General features: G+C 47.0%; 2 protein-coding genes and 1 non-coding gene across 3 annotated transcripts in view; 2 read left to right on the forward strand and 1 right to left on the reverse strand.

The window, feature by feature from the left end:
• Positions 1–14,480, forward strand: part of LOC132456076 (tyrosine-protein kinase JAK2-like) — a 26,104-nt gene extending 11,624 nt beyond the window's left edge. The window contains exons 10-24 of the mRNA XM_060050255.1: positions 972–1,158; positions 2,157–2,284; positions 2,945–3,079; positions 3,536–3,623; positions 3,838–3,965; positions 7,505–7,643; positions 8,241–8,392; positions 8,821–8,971; positions 9,677–9,813; positions 10,387–10,576; positions 10,979–11,103; positions 11,416–11,588; positions 11,939–12,056; positions 12,301–12,417; positions 12,584–14,480. Of these exons, the coding sequence (XP_059906238.1) occupies positions 972–1,158; positions 2,157–2,284; positions 2,945–3,079; positions 3,536–3,623; positions 3,838–3,965; positions 7,505–7,643; positions 8,241–8,392; positions 8,821–8,971; positions 9,677–9,813; positions 10,387–10,576; positions 10,979–11,103; positions 11,416–11,588; positions 11,939–12,056; positions 12,301–12,417; positions 12,584–12,691 (2,076 nt within the window). The 3' untranslated portion in view covers positions 12,692–14,480. The remainder of the gene's footprint in view (positions 1–971; positions 1,159–2,156; positions 2,285–2,944; positions 3,080–3,535; positions 3,624–3,837; positions 3,966–7,504; positions 7,644–8,240; positions 8,393–8,820; positions 8,972–9,676; positions 9,814–10,386; positions 10,577–10,978; positions 11,104–11,415; positions 11,589–11,938; positions 12,057–12,300; positions 12,418–12,583) is intronic.
• Positions 6,589–6,661, forward strand: trnak-cuu (transfer RNA lysine (anticodon CUU)). The gene has a single exon. It is a non-coding gene; the product is annotated as a tRNA-Lys (tRNA).
• A 2,614-nt stretch (positions 14,481–17,094) lies between the features above and the next one.
• rln1 (relaxin 1) lies at positions 17,095–19,068 on the reverse strand. The gene is made up of 2 exons (XM_060050258.1): positions 18,321–19,068; positions 17,095–17,890 (listed from the first exon to the last, which is right to left on the reverse strand). Exons 1-2 carry the CDS (start codon positions 18,499–18,501, stop codon positions 17,526–17,528), a joined length of 546 nt encoding a protein of 181 aa, XP_059906241.1. The 5' UTR covers positions 18,502–19,068; the 3' UTR covers positions 17,095–17,525.
• Between the last annotated feature and the right edge of the window lie 174 nt (positions 19,069–19,242).

Here is a 19,242-nt window from a genome sequence, read left to right on the forward strand (position 1 = left end):
CAGCTCAGCTGGGACTATATCTACACCACAGGTTCTGTTGTGAGTTCAGCTCAGCTGGGACTATATCTACCCCATAGGTTTTGTTGTGAGTTCAGCTCAGCTGGGACTATATCTACACCACAGGTTCTGTTGTGAGTTCAGCTCAGCTGGGACTATATCTACACCACAGGTTCTGTTGTGAGTTCAGCTCAGCTGGGACTATATCTACACCACAGGTTCTGTTGTGAGTTCAGCTCAGCTGGGACTATATCTACACCACAGGTTCTGTTGTGAGTTCAGCTCAGCTGGGACTATATCTACACCACAGGTTCTGTTGTGAGTTCAGCTCAGCTGGGACTATATCTACACCACAGGTTCTGTTGTGAGTTCAGCTCAGCTGGGACTATATCTATACCATAGGCTCTGTTATGTGTTCAGCTCAGCTGGGACTATATCTATACCATAGGCTCTGTTATGTGTTCAGCTCAGCTGGGACTATATCTATACCATCAGGTACATACACACATGACCTCGGTCAAATGAAGAGGGCCAAATTGGCAATGATTTCCAGTGAACCACTAGAGGGAGCCATATTACCACGTTCCTCCTCGAAATGTAGAACTCTCTAGTTTATTGTAGTTTAGCTGAATTTAGTGTAATATTCTCCCAGAACATCACCATATTCTAGATTTACTATGAATGAAAACTTCTAATGCAAAGAATTGCAATATTCATCTTGTGATGTATCGCAATGTTCTTCTGATGTAAAGTACTACAATATTCTTTTAATGATGTATTGCAATGTTGCCAAACATCAACAGAAAACTATTTAAAAAATAACTAAAATAAATGTATTGACTTCAATGAGAATATTAGATTGTAATTCCAAGTGTCTAGTGGGCTCCTCATTGGTCTTATGTATATTTATTATAATTCTTCTGATCGTTCATCCCATCATCATCATCCCCATCATGCGTGCTGCTCCCCTCCAGAACGACTCGGGGGTGCAGTACAAGCACTGTCAGATCATGAGGACGGAGGCGGGCGAGTTCCTCCTCCAGGGGTCCTCCCGGAGCTTCGGCTCGCTGGAGGACCTCCTGCACCAGTACCAGAAGGAGGTGCTGCGCACCGAGGGCTTCACCTTCCAGTTCACCAAGTGCCTCCCCCCCACCATCAAAGGTCCGGAGATACACTCCCCCCCATATCCCCTCTGTCACCCCTCCCCCCTCCTCCCCCCTTTCTCCCCTCCGCCCTCCTCTTCATCCCCCCCTCTCCCTCTTCTGTCCTCCTCCTCTACTTCAATCCTCCTCCCCCCTCCCGTTCCTCCCTCCTTTTCCCCCCTCTCCTCCCCTCTCCTCCCCCTCCTACCCTCCCCTCCTCCCCTCTCCTCCCCCTCCTACCCTCCCCTCTCCTCTCCTCCTCCCCGTCCCCCTTCACCTTCTCCTCTTCATCACTCTCCCCCCCCCTTGCCCCCCTTCCTCTCTGCTATTTTCAAGTGGCCAGAGCTGGCATTCTATGACTCTATTCCCCACTTAGGCTAATTAACGTCCATTTTGAAATCCATCTTAAAGCCACTTCCTCACTTTCTTCCGCAAAGTGGGCCTGTAATTGTGCGCTCATTGTTGAAATTTCTTTCCTCAGGAGATACTTGAGAGATTTTGACATATGTATGTAAATGTCTGACTGCGTCATCAACGTCTACATTATGCCAAAATTACACGGTTTGGTCACTTTGACGCCTCATTAAAAGAAGGACATTGCGGCTTTGTTTGAACGAAACCCTGTAGGAAATATTGACAGCGCCACTCAGCGAGTCAGAGCCCTCATGAGCCAACGAGGGTGATGGGTCATGAAGGGATGAGAAAGATGTACCAGTGTGGCCCGATTGTTAAATAAGGCTCTCATAATAATGATAAGTCATATGAGTCATATCCGCCGCCAAGTTACGCTTGCGCTGATGTTACAACCCAATACTGTTTGTAGAGTTTACTATTCATCGAGCAGACACTTTGATCCAAAGTGACTGGAAGTGATTTATTTAGATGCATTTCCACAAAGCGCAGGCAGGAGTTACGGGGCTCGCCTTAAGAGGCCTACAGGTAGGTTCATACCCCTGCTAGACATCCTGTATGTTGTATGACCCTCTCTCCCTCTCTCTCTCCTCTGTCTTTGGGTAGATAAGTCCCACCTGTTGGTGTGCAGGAGCCCCCAGGGGGTGGAGGTCCCTGGTGACTCCCTGGCCATCCACCAGCACCAAATCAGCCAGATGGTGTTCCACAAGATACGCAAGGAAGACCTCACCCTTGTAAGAGGCTACGCTCTGTCACCCGGCTGTGGTCGATACACACATAACGAGATCATCATCAATGGGCCAATCAAGGGCCTTGATGTCCTCATTTGAACTCCAGGGGTGACATTGATTGACCTGTTGTTACCTTCTTTATCCTCTCTCTCTCTCTCTCTCTCTCTCTCTCTCTCTCTCTCTCTCTCTCTCTCTCTCTCTCTCTCTCTCTCTCTCTCTCTCTCTGTGTAGACATTATTTAGTAGTGTTAATGATAGAATAACAGCCAATGGGGCTGGGGGCCAGTCATTACATAAAAGCAACCTACCAGTGAGTTGAAAGGAATCAAGAAGCCACAGGAAAGCCTGTAAGACGAATAGCTCCTAATTGGATAATGACCAATTATTTACACATGAATGAAGTTCAATGAATCAACACAGGGGGTTGATTATTGTACGCTAAAGAGTGTGTCACACTTCTTTCACTTTGGTGAAGAGTTGTTTGTGAACATTTTGAAGGAAGTGGATGTTAGATTTCGAAGCAGTCAGAGGCAGAGGATCAACCAGGGTTGAGGTGAGAGCAGGCCGCTGGAACGCCAGCGACCTACAGGAGGACTGAGGAATGAGTCGGTGGAGGAGCATTGGTTATTGAGCCGGTTTGTTCCTGTGTTCTTGTGTCTTCCAGGAAAAAAGCCTGGGCCAGGGCACCTTCACCAAGATCTTCTGCGGCGTGAGGAAGGAACTGCGGGACTACGGGGAGGTCCACGAGACGGAGGTCATCATCAAAGTCCTCGACAAGGCTCATCGCAACTACTCTGAGGTGAGGCCTGGTTCCACTGTGGGGGGGGGGGCTGGGGGTCTGGTCCACCCGTGGGTCTTGGTACTAGGAGGCCCACTAGGGGGTCTGGACCCCTGGTTCAACCACGGGTCCTGTCATTGCAAGACTTCCTTCCATTTCCTTTTTTTACTTTCATCAATTCATGGGTATTTTTGAAACCCAGCCAATAGGTACTGGGTTTGATCCCCAAGATCCACAGCCTACCTGTAGTCATCCTAGAGCAGGATGTCTAATCTCCTTAATGACAGGTTTCTAAATTCAGTGTTGATCACGTTGGACATAACCCTCTGCGAACTGACACAATTACTAAAATGTCAACTACATACTAGCAAAGCTGCTGGCAGTTACCACACACTAAATATTTTTTCAATGGATCACTCATAAAGGTATGATTTAATCCTTACCCTAACCCTAATTCTTTCTCGGTTAACCCAACAGTCGTTCTTTGAAGCTGCCAGCCTGATGAGCCAACTATCACACAAATACCTGCTCCTCAACTATGGTGTGTGTGTCTGTCGAGAAGAGAGTAAGTGTACAACACACACACACACGCGCACGCACGCACGCACGCACGCACGCACGCACGCACGCACACATTCACACACACACCTACCCATCTACCCAAACTCTGGCTTAATATAAGTTGCTTTCCAAATCCAAATCCATCCGTGGACCACATGCAGGATGCTTGCTCTAGAAAGACTGACACTCATGTCTGACGGCTTCCCTCCCTCCCTCAGACATGATGGTGCAGGAGTACAGCAAGCTGGGCTCCCTGGACACGTACCTGATGACGAAAAAGGCGTGTGTGAACATCCCCTGGAAGCTGGAGGTGGCCAAGCAGCTGGCCTGGGTGCTGCACTTCCTGGTGAGACGTCCAAACCTCCTGCTGTCACACACACGCCACACACACACACACCGCCAGCACTGTCTGGAAATAAGAAAAGGGTTCACAACAGCCACACTAAATACACAACTTTCTGCTGTCGTTCAGCCTCTGTCCTTAAAGACAGCCGTGAAAGGCCATTGAGGGTCTACATCACTTCAATAATAAAAGCATTGTGCGAGTTCCCATTGAATTAAGATGGGGGATGTGCTGAGGGGCTTCCAGTGAGGGGGCCGTAAACGGTGATTACAAAGTGAGCCATTTCATATCAGAACCGTCAATTAATTCTCAAGTGTCAATGACGCACGTCATTGACTAAATCGGGAGAACTAAAAGTGACTTAATGCATGTAACCTATACATTATCATAACATCGCACATTATTAACTAGCATGAAACCTGTATGGTATTTTTATTAGGGCTGAAAAAGCGATTGGGATATTTAAATGCGATTAATCACATTATTCCCATAGTTATCAGAAATTAATCGCACATTTTTCCTCTGTTCAAAATGCACCGTTAAGGGCATTTCACATGTTTTTAACACTCTTATCAACATGGGAGTGGACAGAATATGCTTACTTTATGCAAATCGGTGTATCGTTTTTATTGGCAATCAAGTAAGAACAAAGACACTATGTAGTGTGTCCGGGCCCGGGGCCCCGAGGGCTCTTAAAAGGGGCTTCGACACCTTCAGTTTTATTTTCTGCCCCCTCTGTCTAAGCTTTATGCCCCCATAGAAAAATAGCAGCCCTCAGTGAATGACTCAACACACCATTCCATCATGTTTATATCATGCTTATGATATAAAACATGATAAACACACTTGCTTAGCCTTAGCCTACATTTTCCAAAAACACAGGCTGAGCAGATAAACCATAAGCATAACATTACTAACTGCTCTAATAAAAGAGCAAAAGCAAGAAAGTATTCAGACCTCATCGGCGTCAGGCCTAGGATGCTCGGTGGCAGCTGTAGTAAATCTATCCCTTACCATGAGAGGCAAATATGTGTTATTTAATGAATTACACCCAACACTGATTGACGTTCAGGGGTAGTGGAAGTCCTTTGTGAGGGCTTCATGAATAGCGTCATAAGATTTCTCACTCAGATTTGCAGTTTATTTTTATTTTTTATTTTTTTATCTCCCAGGTTTAATGTAACATTACATAAGTGCATAATAGAAAGTGGGACGGAGAGATTTAAAATATATTTATCTTGAGTAGAATGACACATATGTCATACGCATGCTTTCCTGCAGGGGGTGCTGCCTCACCCACAGCACTCCCACTTCTGGGAGTGCTGTGGGTTCCCATCCCCCCCCCCCCCCACCCAAAAAAAATGTCCGCTTTTCAGAAGTGTCTTGCCATGCGCTTTAACCAATAGTTACATTCAAGAGACCCCAGTTTGATAGGTAAAAAGTTGGCCTTCGAAAAAGTTGCTGCAATGAAATATATTTTTTTTTGACGTCTTGCGGATAAATATCATACATTTTTAACAAGTTGTTTTATTAAATTGGGCTTAATGGTTCCTTCATTCTAAAATAACTATGCGGATATGTTTTGGTCTTGAACAACACTCATGTTATACTTGTCTCATGTCTCTGTGGCGCAATTGGTTAGCGCGTTCGACTGTTAATCGAAAGGTTGGTGGTTCAAGCCCACCCAGGGACGGTCTATGATTTTTTTTTATAGTGTGAAAATGTATTTAACAGTCCAAACCTTTGACCTATAAAATGTGAAGTATATAGTATTTTGAAGTGGTGGATTTATATCATAGATTTTTACCAGTTGTTCTATTAAATTGGGCGTAATGGTTTCCTCATTCTAAAATCACTATGCGGATATGTTTTGGTCTTAGACAACACTCATGTTGTACTTGACTCATGTCTCTGTGGCGCAATTGGTTAGCGCGTTCGACTGTTAATCGAAAGGTTGGTGGTTCAAGCCCACCCAGGGACGGTCTACATTTTCTTTTTGTGTGAAAATGTATTTAACAGTCCAAACCTTTGACCTATAAAATGTGAAAAAATGTGTTCCAAAGAGTAGATTTGTATAGAACTGCTGTCTTTTCCCTTCCTAACATCTTACAGTTGACCCCTTAACTACTGAATGTCTGAGAGAAGAGCTAGCTGGCTTATGAGCTGTCTAGGAATTTGATCTATTTAGGAGCATAGATATGTTCCATTTCACCTTGTCTTAAGATCATATAATGAAATTAATTTCTTTCTCAAAAGCCATATTTCTCTATCTTTATACATCTATCTTTAAAGGGGCCACAGGGGGCATGCAAGCTTCATCTTAAGGTTAGCCCCCAGGGCCCCATGTCCCCTTTTCAGAACCCCCAGTGATCACAAAGTGTGGGAAATCATAATCAGGCCCTCGAAAAGGTGCTGCAATAAATTATATTTTGAGGTAATTTTTGCAGATTGTTCGTTCAATTGGGCATAATAGTGCCCTCATTCCCTAATCCCTATATAGTGTGGGGAAAACTATACATACACTCAGAGACCTGGAAAAGATTTGATAGGTGTTGATTCTGGGGGCCCTTAGGGGGAGGGGGGCCCTCGATTTTTTTTTTGTCAAATGCTGCATGTTGTTCCGCCAGCCCGGCTAGCTCAGTCGGTAGAGCATGAGACTCTTAATCTCAGGGTCGTGGGTTCGAGCCCCACGTTGGGCGCTATACTATTTTAACCTAGACCTTCTGGTGGAATGTTTACAAGAAGGAACAAGTATTCCTGCTTGGTTCTGTTCGATTATAGATCCACATTAAATTACATATTGTCAGCAGGTTGTGGCTTCAAGGTCAATGTTCGGTATTGATATTCTTCACATACTTTAGTGGGAACCAGCTTGAGGATATTTAAACGGACTGGTGTTACACGATACTGTTACTCCTCATAAAGTGTGACACCAGGGGTCGCTGTTGCATATTTTCTGCAACGTGCACGAAGGTAAATCATAGAAGGCCATGAAATGAACGTGCTAAAACCATAGACTGCGATCACCACTAATTGTGTGTCAAGCAAGTACTATGTTGCGAGACAAGCTATTGTTATTGTATGAATTCCTATTATTTAACATTGTATTGCTACGCTCAGTCGGGATTGGATAATTTGTTTTGTTACATCAGGGCGATAGCCCAGTGAGTGGCTGAATCAAAGCGGTTGATTAGCCTTTTTGGTGGCATCACGGGTCTTACATTTTGCAGAGCTGTAGTCAATATGACCTTTGTCGAGTCCACCAGGGCTTGTCGAGTCCGAGCCGAAAAAGGTTAGAGTCCAAGCCAAGACTGAGTCCGGACCAAGACAGAAAAAGACAGAGAGCACTTACTTACCTGTTTATAATTTTTGTGTGATGCATCTGATTTTGACAGAAAATCATTCATAAGTTAAAAAAAGGCCAGTACTTCTGTTATTGTGTCAAAATTCTGTATTATAGTTGGCTCCATAGTTGTACCGTTTCTGATGTATGAGCGAATCAAACACTCATCCAGCTTTCCATTCACTGTGCGATCTAACAGGAGAACAAGAACCTGATACACGGGAACGTGTGTGCCAAGAACGTGCTGCTTATCCGCGAGGGGGACTGCAAGACGGGCAGCCTGCCCTTCATCAAGCTGAGCGACCCCGGGATCAGCATCACCGTGCTGCCCAGAGACGGTGAGGGGCTCTGGGGCTTTTTATGTTTGTTACGGTGGAGCTCAGAATCCGGTGTCCGGAGGAACCCAAACCAATCAACGTCAAGATACACAGAAGTCAGCTGATCGAATGAGGGGAGGCCATTGGGTTGATGGCGTCCAGATGTGTGTGCTTATCAGATCATCAAGAACAAAGAGTATGTTAGTGTGAAGGTAGTCTCACAAATATGATTCTAGATTCATAATTGAAAGCCTGAGGTGGACCAGCTCAACTTTGGGTGACCGGCTGTTCACTTTGTTTTATTTCATTACCGTACTTTCTTCCCGCCCATTCATCTAGCTGGAGACAGGGATCTATAATCCTGTGTTTGGCCTATGACTAAGATAAACTCAGCCAGCTCTAGTTCACTTTTCGAGCCAAAACTGACGTTCTTAGAAAAAGTGTCTCTAATGGTTTCAAACCAACAGTGTAGCCGCTGTAGCCGCTGAAGATATCCATCTAAATTCTAAATGTATCATTTTAACCCTCATTCTTGCAATTTCTGGATAGAATTGTATCGACACTTATTGTTAAAGCTAAATACTTTTTATTAAATGTAATTCTCCCTCCCCTCCCCAGTCTTGATGGAGCGTATCCCCTGGGTGCCCCCCGAGTGCATCGAGAACGCACGCAACCTGAGCCAGGCGGCCGACAAGTGGAGCTTCGGGACCACCCTGTGGGAGATCTGCAACCAGGGGGAGAAGCCGCTGGGCAACATGGACATCTCCAAGGTGGGAGGAGCCCCCCTCGCCATAGGGTCCGGGGACACTGGTCCAGCACACTGTTATGTATATATATATATGTATGCATATATTTATATATTATCTGCAGAGGGAAACAAAACGTGAACTCTGAGATCAGGACAGTCTCACAACGTCAGGCGTATCGTATAGATAGCAATTGACTAGACCTACTTCAGAAAATCCAACTGTGAGTTGTGATTGTTATATCCGTGTGTTTCCACCAGTCGCACAGCTTTTTACTTTGTGTTCCTACCTTTTTAAACGTTCTAGTCTACACAGACCAAAGGGAAATCCCAGACTCTGTTTCTCGATTTACTTCTCAAAATCGCCGTCGGTGAATCCAAAGCAAGTGATCTTATTGGTGGATTTTGGTGCTCCCATTCAACAACCTGGCAACCGGCGGTCTGGTGCTGCAGAAGAACCTGTTCTACGAGGACAAGCACCAGCTGGCCGTCCCCAAGTGGACCGAGCTGGCCAACCTCATCAACAGCTGCATGGACTACGAGCCGTCGCACCGGCCCTCCTTCAGGGCCGTCATCAGAGACCTCAACAGCCTGTTCACACCAGGTCAGAGCAGATAACACGCAGGCACATGCATCTGCACGCACACACACAAACACGCACACACACACATACACACACACACACACACACACACACACAGACACACAGACACACAAACCCCACATACACAAACACAAGCACACAAATACACACACACACACACACACACACACACACACACACGCGCGCGCGCGCGCGAGAACACTAACACATGCACACACAAGCACACACACACACAAGCACCCACATGCAAGAACACAAACACACACACACACACACACGCACACACACACACACGCACACACACACACACACACACACAGACACACAGACACACAAACCCCACATACACAAACACAAGCACACAAATACACACACACACACACACACACACACACACACACACGCGCGCGCGCGAGAACACTAACACATGCACACACAAGCACACACACACACAAGCACCCACATGCAAGAACACAAACACACACACACACACACACGCACACACACACACACGCACACACACACACACGCACACACACACACACACGCGCACACGCACACACACACACACACACACACACACACACACACACACACACACACACACACACACACTCCATTTGATCCTTTTCTAACAGCAGCTCAAGCTAAACGCCTCACGGCTCTGATGATGTGATGCTAACGCACGAGCCGCTCCCTGCTCAGACTACGAGCTGCTGGTGGAGAGCGACATGCTGCCCAACCCGACGACCAGGGGCTTGGGCGTCTCCCTGACCCTGGACCACAGGGAGCCCACCCAGTTCATGGAGCGCCACCTCATCTACATCCAGCAGCTGGGCAAGGTGAGGCTCCACACGCCCTAGTACAGACGCACCAACACAGACGGTCAACGAGGTGAGGCTCCACACGCCCTAGTACAGACGCACCAACACAGACGGTCAACGAGGTGAGGCTCCACACGCCCTAGTACAGACGCACCAACACAGACGGTCAACGAGGTGAGGCTCCACACGCCCTAGTACAGACGCACCAACACAGACGGTCAACGAGGTGAGGCTCCACACGCCCTAGTACAGACGCACCAACACAGACGGTCAACAAGGTCACAGAAACAAATGAGGCATGAAACCATCAAGAGGCAAGGCCTATCGAGTACTGGGGGGAGTTCCAAAGGACTTCTAGGGCTCCATTCCAATATTGGGTTCACAAGAGATGAATCTATATTTGTGCATGCCCTATGAGCGCTCATATTATAACATCATCGTTATATGTCCTCTCTGAAGGGTTTTGCTCCCATACGCATATATGCCTCGCTACGCAAACATTAATGTACCTCTCCCTCTCTCTCCCCCCCCCCCTCCCTCTCTCCCTCCCTCCCCCCCCTCTCCCACTCTCCCCCCCCCCCCCCCCCTCAGGGTAACTTTGGCAGTGTGGAGCTGTGCCGGTACGACCCCCTGCTGGACAGCACGGGGGAGGTGGTGGCGGTGAAGAAGCTGCAGCACAGCACCGCCGAGCACCTGCGCGACTTTGAGCGGGAGATCGACATCCTCAAGTCCCTGCAGCACGAGAACATCGTCAAGTACAAGGGCGTGTGCTACAGCGCCGGTACGGACCGGCCCCCTGGGACCGGCAGCAACCGCTTTTGGGTTCTGTCATTGCGTTCATCCTACCACTGCTAGGGTCGTCTCGGTTCGAAGATTACCTCCGCTTTTTTGTTTGTTGTGTAGATAATTGCGTTTGTTGTGATATTCGGCGAAGGGGGAGAGTTTGCGATTGATCAAGGGAAATTAATTATCATATATCATATCATATCATATCATTTTTTATTCATATTTATATATATAGAAAGTATTTCAAAATATAGAAAATGAGTTAAGACCTTTTGTGACACCATCGTCAACATTGTCAGCGCGTTCGACGCGCTGACCCCCCCCCGGTTTAATCCACCGGTGTTGTGCTGTCGCTCTACCAGCTCCAACCTCTGCTCTGTGATTGGTCCGTTCGCAGGACGGAGGAACCTGAGGCTGATCATGGAGTACCTGCCCTACGGGAGCCTTAGGGACTACCTGGTCAAGTACAGGGAGCGCTTCGACTCCCAGAAGCTGCTGCACTACGCATCCCAGATCTGCAAGGTACAGAGGCCTGGTTCATCCTACACACGTCTGTAAGGGTGTCTATGAGATTCCCTCTGCGGAAAGGAAGAGTCTCCTTAATGGCTGAATAGTAAATCAGCAATACCTCAATTAATCGGTGTGTGTGTGTCTGGGCTTCTGTCTTTGCATCTGTTTGTCTGTCTTTGTGTGTGTGTCTGTCTGTCGTTCTGTGCATCGGTCTCTCTGCATATCTCGGTCTGTCTGTGTGTCTGTCTGTCTGTGTATGTGTGTGTGTGTCTGTCTTCTGGTCTGTTTTTCTGTGTCTGTCTGTCTGTCTGTCGCCTGCTGCAGGGCATGGACTACCTGGCCACGAAGCGCTACATCCACCGGGACCTCGCCACCAGGAACATCCTGGTGGAGAGCGAGATGCGCGTGAAGATCGGAGACTTCGGGCTGACCAAGGTCCTGCCCCAGGGGAAGGAGTACTACACCGTCACCGACCCTGGGGAGAGCCCCATCTTCTGGTCAGAACCACGGCCCACCTCTGCTTAGGATATGCAGTTTGTGTGTGTGTGTGTGTATATATATATATATACACACACACATACACACACACACACACACATACACACACACACACACACACACACACACACACACACACACACACACACACACACACACACACACATATATAAACATATTTACTTACTTAATTCAAGTGTCATGCACCCTTCTAGCTGCCCAGCACATCAGGGTTTATAAGACACTGCTACACACGGTTGGATCTATCCACCTGATTACACAGGGAGGAGAATGCTGAAACGCCTTCTAGAAACGCACCAAACGATCTCTTCTCCTATGTCTCCTGCAGGTACGCCATAGAGTCCCTGACCCACAGCAAGTTCTCGGTGGCGTCAGACGTGTGGAGCTTCGGCGTGGTGCTCTACGAGCTCTTCACGTACAGCGAGAAGAAGTGCAGCCCCCCGACGGTACGGCCGCGGGCCTTAACAAACTCACTGCTAAATCAATTCAATGCATGACGCACTGAAGGCAAGCACTGGCTTGGGCGTTCAACTCCCAGCCGAAAGATTGTGGGTTGAATCCCCAGGGTCCACCACCACCTTTAGGAATCCTCAAGCCTTACCCCCCCCCAAACTGGTCTTTAATGTTTCTGAATATACTGTAAGAGAACAGATAGTTTGACACATGGTGTTCATTTCTTTTTGCCATCAGGTTTTGATGGACGAGATGGGCAATGACAAGCAGGGCCAGATGATAGTGTACCACCTCATTGACCTGCTCCAGAAACAAGGATACCGCTTACCAGCGCCCGACAACTGCCCCAGCGAGGTAACTCACCGCGGCAACCTAATCTTACCCTGAGCCAACCATAACGTTACACTTAGCTCACCTAACCCGACCCTTTCACTTACGTTACCCAAACCCTTACACTAACCTAGCCATCCTTAGCCTTACACTAGATCACCTTTCCCTAACCCAACATCCGTCCCAACAGATTCAGAAGATTATGGCGGACTGTTGGCATGGCGACCCGGCCCTGAGGCCCACCTTCAGGGAGCTGGCGCACAGCGTGGACGTGACCCGGGACAGCCAGGTGGGGTGAGGTTCAACCTCCGCCCCTCCCCTCGGGCCGTCCACCCCTCTCCCTCTCTCGCTCATCAGATTTTCCGGAAGTGAAGAGTTCTGAGCCAAATCATGAAATCCAAACCTCGTTCTGATTCCACGTTCCACAAGCCTCAAAGGACCCGTCTGGGGGATGCGGCCACGCAGCCGCCCGTCCTGGTCTCGCTCAAACCTCCATGACCAGGGTCACTGGCCCCAAGGACCCTGTCAGACCACCTCTGCCGAACAGCATTCAGCAGATACCTCAGTACCTCAACCACATTTGTCTTGACGTTGATTACAGAGTGTTACATTTGATGAATTCTCATACCAAATCAAGTCTTTCTCTCTATGTTTTGAAGTGATGCTTGAGCAGGGCAGTTCTTTTTATATTTTGTAGCATTTAGATTGTTCACGTCGACTGAAACTTGACAATGGCAAATCAAATGTGAGTTGAAGTGTTTTTTCAGTGTTCCTTTGATACAATGGCCCTGTTCCCTATTATATGTATATGACTAGTAGCCAGACGGGACTGCCTGGATACGAATCGACTACAGCAGTAGACACCCGGCACCAGAAGTCGAACCTATTACCTAAACAGCCATGCTACATACCTTGACGTTAACCTAATATGGACCTCCTCTTCCTCCTGTCGCCCTTCTTATGGACTTGTTTCTGTGAAGCATTGGAAGACACAGGTGAGGAGAAAGAGAGAAGAGGAGATTAAGGCAGAGGACCAAGACTGGGGGGTCAGACCCTGAGCACGGATAGGGGACCATGTCAAGGGGGTCCTTAAGGAAAGCTTTGTGTTGAGTCACTGGTGCCCTGGGAAAAGGGAATTTTATGATATCTGCAAGTGTTCCATGTACCAAGCCGGAACAGGCGTGTATTATGCAAATTCAGTATGAATGGATTTTTCTATTGTGAATATTGATCTGATCATATTTCATAATTCGATTATATTTCATAAATATTGTGATTATTCTGTGCGACACACAGAACAAGCTAGTTTACTATTTAAAAAGTGAAGCACGACTCCGATGAAAAATGATGTAATGTGGTAGAAGTGACCTCGAATTAATCTCGACTTAAAAAGGTGTACCAGTATTCAGCCAGAAAGCATTTTATAAATGTTGACAGTGGGCCGACTAATCCAAGCAGTGTTTGTTGGTCATGCAGACTGATGTCTACCTGGCACGACAAGCAGCACAGTATTTGGCAACATCAGTCTCTTGGGATGTTTGCCTGTTTTTAAATGCAGCACAGTATTAAGCAAGACAAGTCTCTTGGGATGTTGGCCTGCCTTTACGTGTAGCACAGTATTAAGCAACCTCAGCAGTTTGCAGAATTATAATATCAGTCTGACTGATGAATGTGTATTATATAAGATTTGTTTTGTTGCTTAGCTAATGGTGGGCTCAAAAAGGTCAAAGGTGAAGAGACAGAAGTCTAAACAGCAGTGAGTAGTAATACATGTCCGAATGCATTGGAAAATATTGAAAATATTATATTGTCTTTGTAAGCCTCAAAGAATTTTGCAATGCCGGCAGTATTTTTATGTTGTGAATCGAAAAGCGATGGTATCTTTTTCTAAGGTTTTAATATCATTATTTCATGGAAATGTGATAAAAAGATTGTGGAATGTTTATTAATTATTTTATCAATCCTTTGTCATCTCGTGCAAAATCAACATATGATATCGATGTGGAATTTTTATTCCACAAGAGATTATGGTAACAGCTTCTAAAATAAAGAGCTATAGCTTTAGCTATATAACGAGCATTACCAAGCATTGAGTCATGTCAACATGCTGAATGTGAATGAATGCTAAGCGGTTGTTTACAAGGCTCACACTGTCAAAGGATTACATTTGCCCTCCAGCTTTGTTCCAATAGCATAGTAGGAAGCCTATTGGCCTAATAGTATTGGGACTATTAGATAGGCCATTGTTGATGTTCTTTTCAGTGTTGCTGTGTGCTGTTATATTGGTTGATTTGTGTAGCAAATGAACATTGCAAAGGTGCTCCGCTGCCAGGAGAACTACCTGAGTGTGTGTGTTGTTGGCTGGTTTAACCTGTGCACACTGATTACTCTGTGTGCAACAGGTGTGCAGCCTCACCCAGCCCCAGAGTCCAATCAGACTCAGCCAGGTGAGGCTGATTCAACCAGCCATCGTCCACACACACTCCCACAGTTTGAATGGTGACAATGTTATGATTGTATTATAATGTTCTCTTTTGATGTCGATGACGTGTTCCTTTTTTTACTTTTTTTGATACAAAAAACGAACAATTCTCCCTGAAATGAACGTTTGGGATGATTTTGATATATTTTTTTATTTCTTAAATTGCAAACCTTTGCCATTTTTTGTGTAGGCCTAATATTTGAAGATCATTAAAATTATTAACTGTTTTCCCTGACGTGTCTGGTCTGTGGAGACCAGGGGCCCCAACGGACCTGGGCCCCGTTTCCCGATAACGATGGATCTTCGCTCGTATGATCATTCTCCCGATGGATCTTGTGATCCATCGTGAATTTCTTAGTCGCGTTTCTCGAAACTCCTCTTGACATGAACGCGCGTGCACTGCGCTAACGACGTCGTAGGATTGTAACTGTCTACTGACACGGTGCTGAAATGGGCTCCGTAGGAGGGGGAGACGCAGGAATGTCGCAGGAAAATTGTGTTAAAAAGGGTTAAAATATCTCCCCATCAAGGACAACAGCAGAGTAGCCTACGAAAAAAATAGACTGCAATTATATGAATGCTGAAGACATTAAAACACAATTGATTAGGCTTAAGCCGACATATATCAGTCCTAATCCTAAATGCACTGTGCGTTTCACGGCATTTTCCCCCCTGAAATAATTCCATATGACAAAAAATTAAAAATAGCTTGTGTGACAACTACATTTATCTTAATGGGCTGATTTCTGAAACATGCTTTGCGCAGCAAAGAGAGCCGACTGCCAGGTGGTGTGCGACATCAGGGCATCATCCTGGATGTCGTAGCGAGATGGCCTGCAGCACTCACGACTCCTTCGTGTTCCGCGAGTCCTCCATCGGACGGCTGGCTGCAGCCTCCAGGGGAGAGTGGCGGCTCCTCGGAGACAGTGGCTATCCGCTTAGGCCTCACCTGTTCACCCCAGTGGCTAACCCGGGAGACGTCCACGAGGAACAGTAGGCCTACAACGTAGCCCACCGTCTGGCCCGGTGCATTGTCGAGCGCACGATCGGCAGGTGGAAGTTGCGCTTCCGATGCCTCCACAAGTCCGGCGGAGGGCTCCAGTTTGCGCCAGCCAAGTCGTGCGTTGTGATCTGCGTGACAGCAATGTTGCACAACATTGCAGCCAAGGCTGGGGTGGCGTTGGGTGAACCGGACAAGGACGAGGACGAGGACGAGGACGAGGAAGATCCGTTTTGGGACGGCCTCCCGGATTACGCTGCTGGTTTGGAATCACGCCGAAGAGTGATCGCGGCTTTTTTTTACCCCCCCCCCCCTTCCCCATGATGTCACTAAACATCCCCGTCAACGTGACCAATCCCCACCATATCCCAGCCTTTTGCCTGCTCCTTTTGCCTTTAATTTTTTTTTCATTTCTTTCATTCATTATTTTGTTTCTTTTTTCTTTCCTTTCATTCATTATTTTATTTTATTTTTAATTTTTTGGGTTATTTTAGGCTATGTTTTATAAGTAGCCTATGTCACAGTCTGCACAAATCCCCCCACTTTCTCTCACACATTTTGAGTGCCCTGCCTGCGCAAAATTTTTCTGGACTGTCCCGTTTTATTTTGGCCATTTTAACATCTTTATTAATTAATCAAACTAAGAACATAAAGGCGCAATGCGTTTTAATAAAACGCATCCAATACACGGAAAGTCCGATGGTGACGCCACTGAGGCTATAGTAGGCTAACGATGCTCTTTGCGTCCTACGAGTACGTACGAGTAATCGTTAGTTACGAGCGTTTTCACGACGTTCGTTACCAACGATGCTTTCGGGAAACGCGGTGAAAACTCTACGATGCCCTTACGACGCACTTCACGATCCACTTAGGCTAACGACGCTTTCGGGAAACGAGGCCCAGAGCTCTGGGGCCCATGACGTAGGGCCTACAGTCCCTGACTGTAGGCTATGTAGGCATATGTCAATGTGTTCTGGATTAATTCACAATTTAATGTTCATGCCGGGAGGATGCATACAGTATTGCCAACCTGTTTATAGCTCTCGTTTACTCACTGCGGGATGAGATGAAGATGTCTGTGTGGTAAAGGTTTTCAAGAACATTCCCGTCCGAAAATAACACAAACAATTGTGGGGTGGCGCACTGATGATCAAATTTAATCGGATTCTTACGATATACACACAATGTCCAAATGCACATACGTTTCCAGAGTCGTTGATTTGTTTAGCAATATATTTATTCAATATTTGTACCGTTGCAGGTAATTCGTTGAACACACAGTGAAACTATGGGTGGACTGTAAATCATAAACAACTTCATATCAGAAAATATATGCCTACGATTCTCCAATAAATCAATAGTAGCCTAGCTATCGGTAACTCATCATCATATTGCAACAGTAAGGACAAATGAAAATATAATTCAGTTTATCTAGACAATTAGCCTACACGGGCTTCTTTTCCTTTGGTCCCCCAATGCATGAGCTTTTGAATTGTTGTAATAACACGGTCATTGAAACACAGTAATCGAGGAGAGTTGCACATTGACTCAAAGGACAATGTCCTGCTTCATCCCTACACGCTCCGTTCCTCCCCAAGCCTCTCCCTCCCCCTCCCCGTCTGCCTCCCCGTCCCGCTCCCCGTCCCATCCTCAGCACAGGTGTCCTATGTCGTTCTTGGTGCAGCCCAGGTTGCAGCACATCCCGGCAACGCCAAGAGAAAAGTTCCTCTTCCTCCTCAATGAGGAGGAGGCTTGGGGCCACTCGACGCTCGATTGTTTTCCCTGCTGCTCTGACGTCATGGACAGGTGAAAATCCCCCAGAGGGTCCTGCGTGCGCACCGGGCCCCCGGCGTCCCGCCCGAACGCAGCCAGCAGGTCGGCCAACGTGTCGCTGAAGCTGGGGGGTGGGTGGGGGTACGGGACGACCTCTATTACTTTAGCGTAATCTTTCTGCCAGCTTGGTTGGTTGGCTTCTTCTTGTGGGACGTCACTGTAGTAGTTCCTCTGGAAGGGGTCTGTTTGGGGGGGGGGGGGGGGGGGGGGGGGGGGGGGGAGAGAGAGAGAGAGAGAGAGAGAGAGAGAGAGAGAGAGAGAGAGAGAGAGAGAGAGAGAGAGAGAGAGAGAGAGAGAGAGAGAGAGAGAGAGAGAGAGAGAGAGAGAGGCTTTTAAATACAGACCCAAACTACAACGGAGCTGTCCGTAGTCCTGGAAAAAAAAAAAAGGTTCTGACCAAAATGCAGTGGGCTTCTCCATTTCGGTGAATTAACTTCTACCGTATCTTCTATGCCTATTCCTCTTAAAAGCCTGGTCTTTGCGTTTCAGACAAATCGCAAACAAGTTAGATAAAAAAAACATAGCCTACAAATAACGGCAAACATGTATTACGTTTCTGAACACAGAGGTTACAAAATAAAAAGCATTAAAGCTTATTAAAGGAGAACTCACCCAAGTGGTCGTCTAAGGAGCGTTTCCAGCGGGAGCCGCCGCATGTGAATATGACGGCTCTGATGAACTCCCTCCCGCAGAGCTTCACCCCGTAGTCCCGGGGGACCAGCAGCCCGTTCGCCGCCCCGCTGCACACACACACCAGCACCAGCACCGCCGCCACGGCCACTCTCAGAAGCATCCTCTTCTTCTTCAACCTTTTTCAGCGTAATATGCTCGACGGTGGGACTTTCCTGCTTCTCCCCAACACGAACGGAATAACAAAGTCGTACTATGAGCGCCTTTTCTCTTTTCTCTCGCGGTAACTATGGTAATTATTTTTGAACTGAAGAAGAAATCTCGTTGGTTTCAGTGAGTTTGCGTCAACTCGCAGCGGTGTCGGGCACTGAACTAGTGAGTCTTCTGCCAGTGTGTCTAATAGGAGACTTTGGTTTTCTCTTCTTGCGTCCTTCTGGGGAATGAGCCCTTATATAGCCACCCCAACTAGCCATCAATGAGTCATGGTCTCCTCATCTGCCTAAGCCCCCAACCTTACACACACACACACACACACACACACACACACACACACACACACACACACACACACACACACACACACACACACACACACACACACACACACACACACACACACACACACACACACACACACACACACACACACGAGGGCACACACACACACAGGTACACCTGCAGCTTACCATAATAATTACCCTCACAAACACAGATAAGACCACAACACACTCAATCAAACTTTCAATGGATCAATGGACAATTTTAAGTCTCCATATGTAGCAGGCGGTCCCCTAGTCATGGATATCGGACGACTGGTAGATGTATTGGTAGACCACCCTTTAACCCCAGAGGGTCCCTCAGGGGTTAAATGATATTGCATGCTTTGGAGATGCTCTTCTTCTAA

Source organism: Gadus macrocephalus, chromosome 4 (assembly GCF_031168955.1).
Source record: "Gadus macrocephalus chromosome 4, ASM3116895v1".
In the NCBI taxonomy this organism is placed as follows: Eukaryota; Metazoa; Chordata; class Actinopteri; order Gadiformes; family Gadidae; genus Gadus; species Gadus macrocephalus.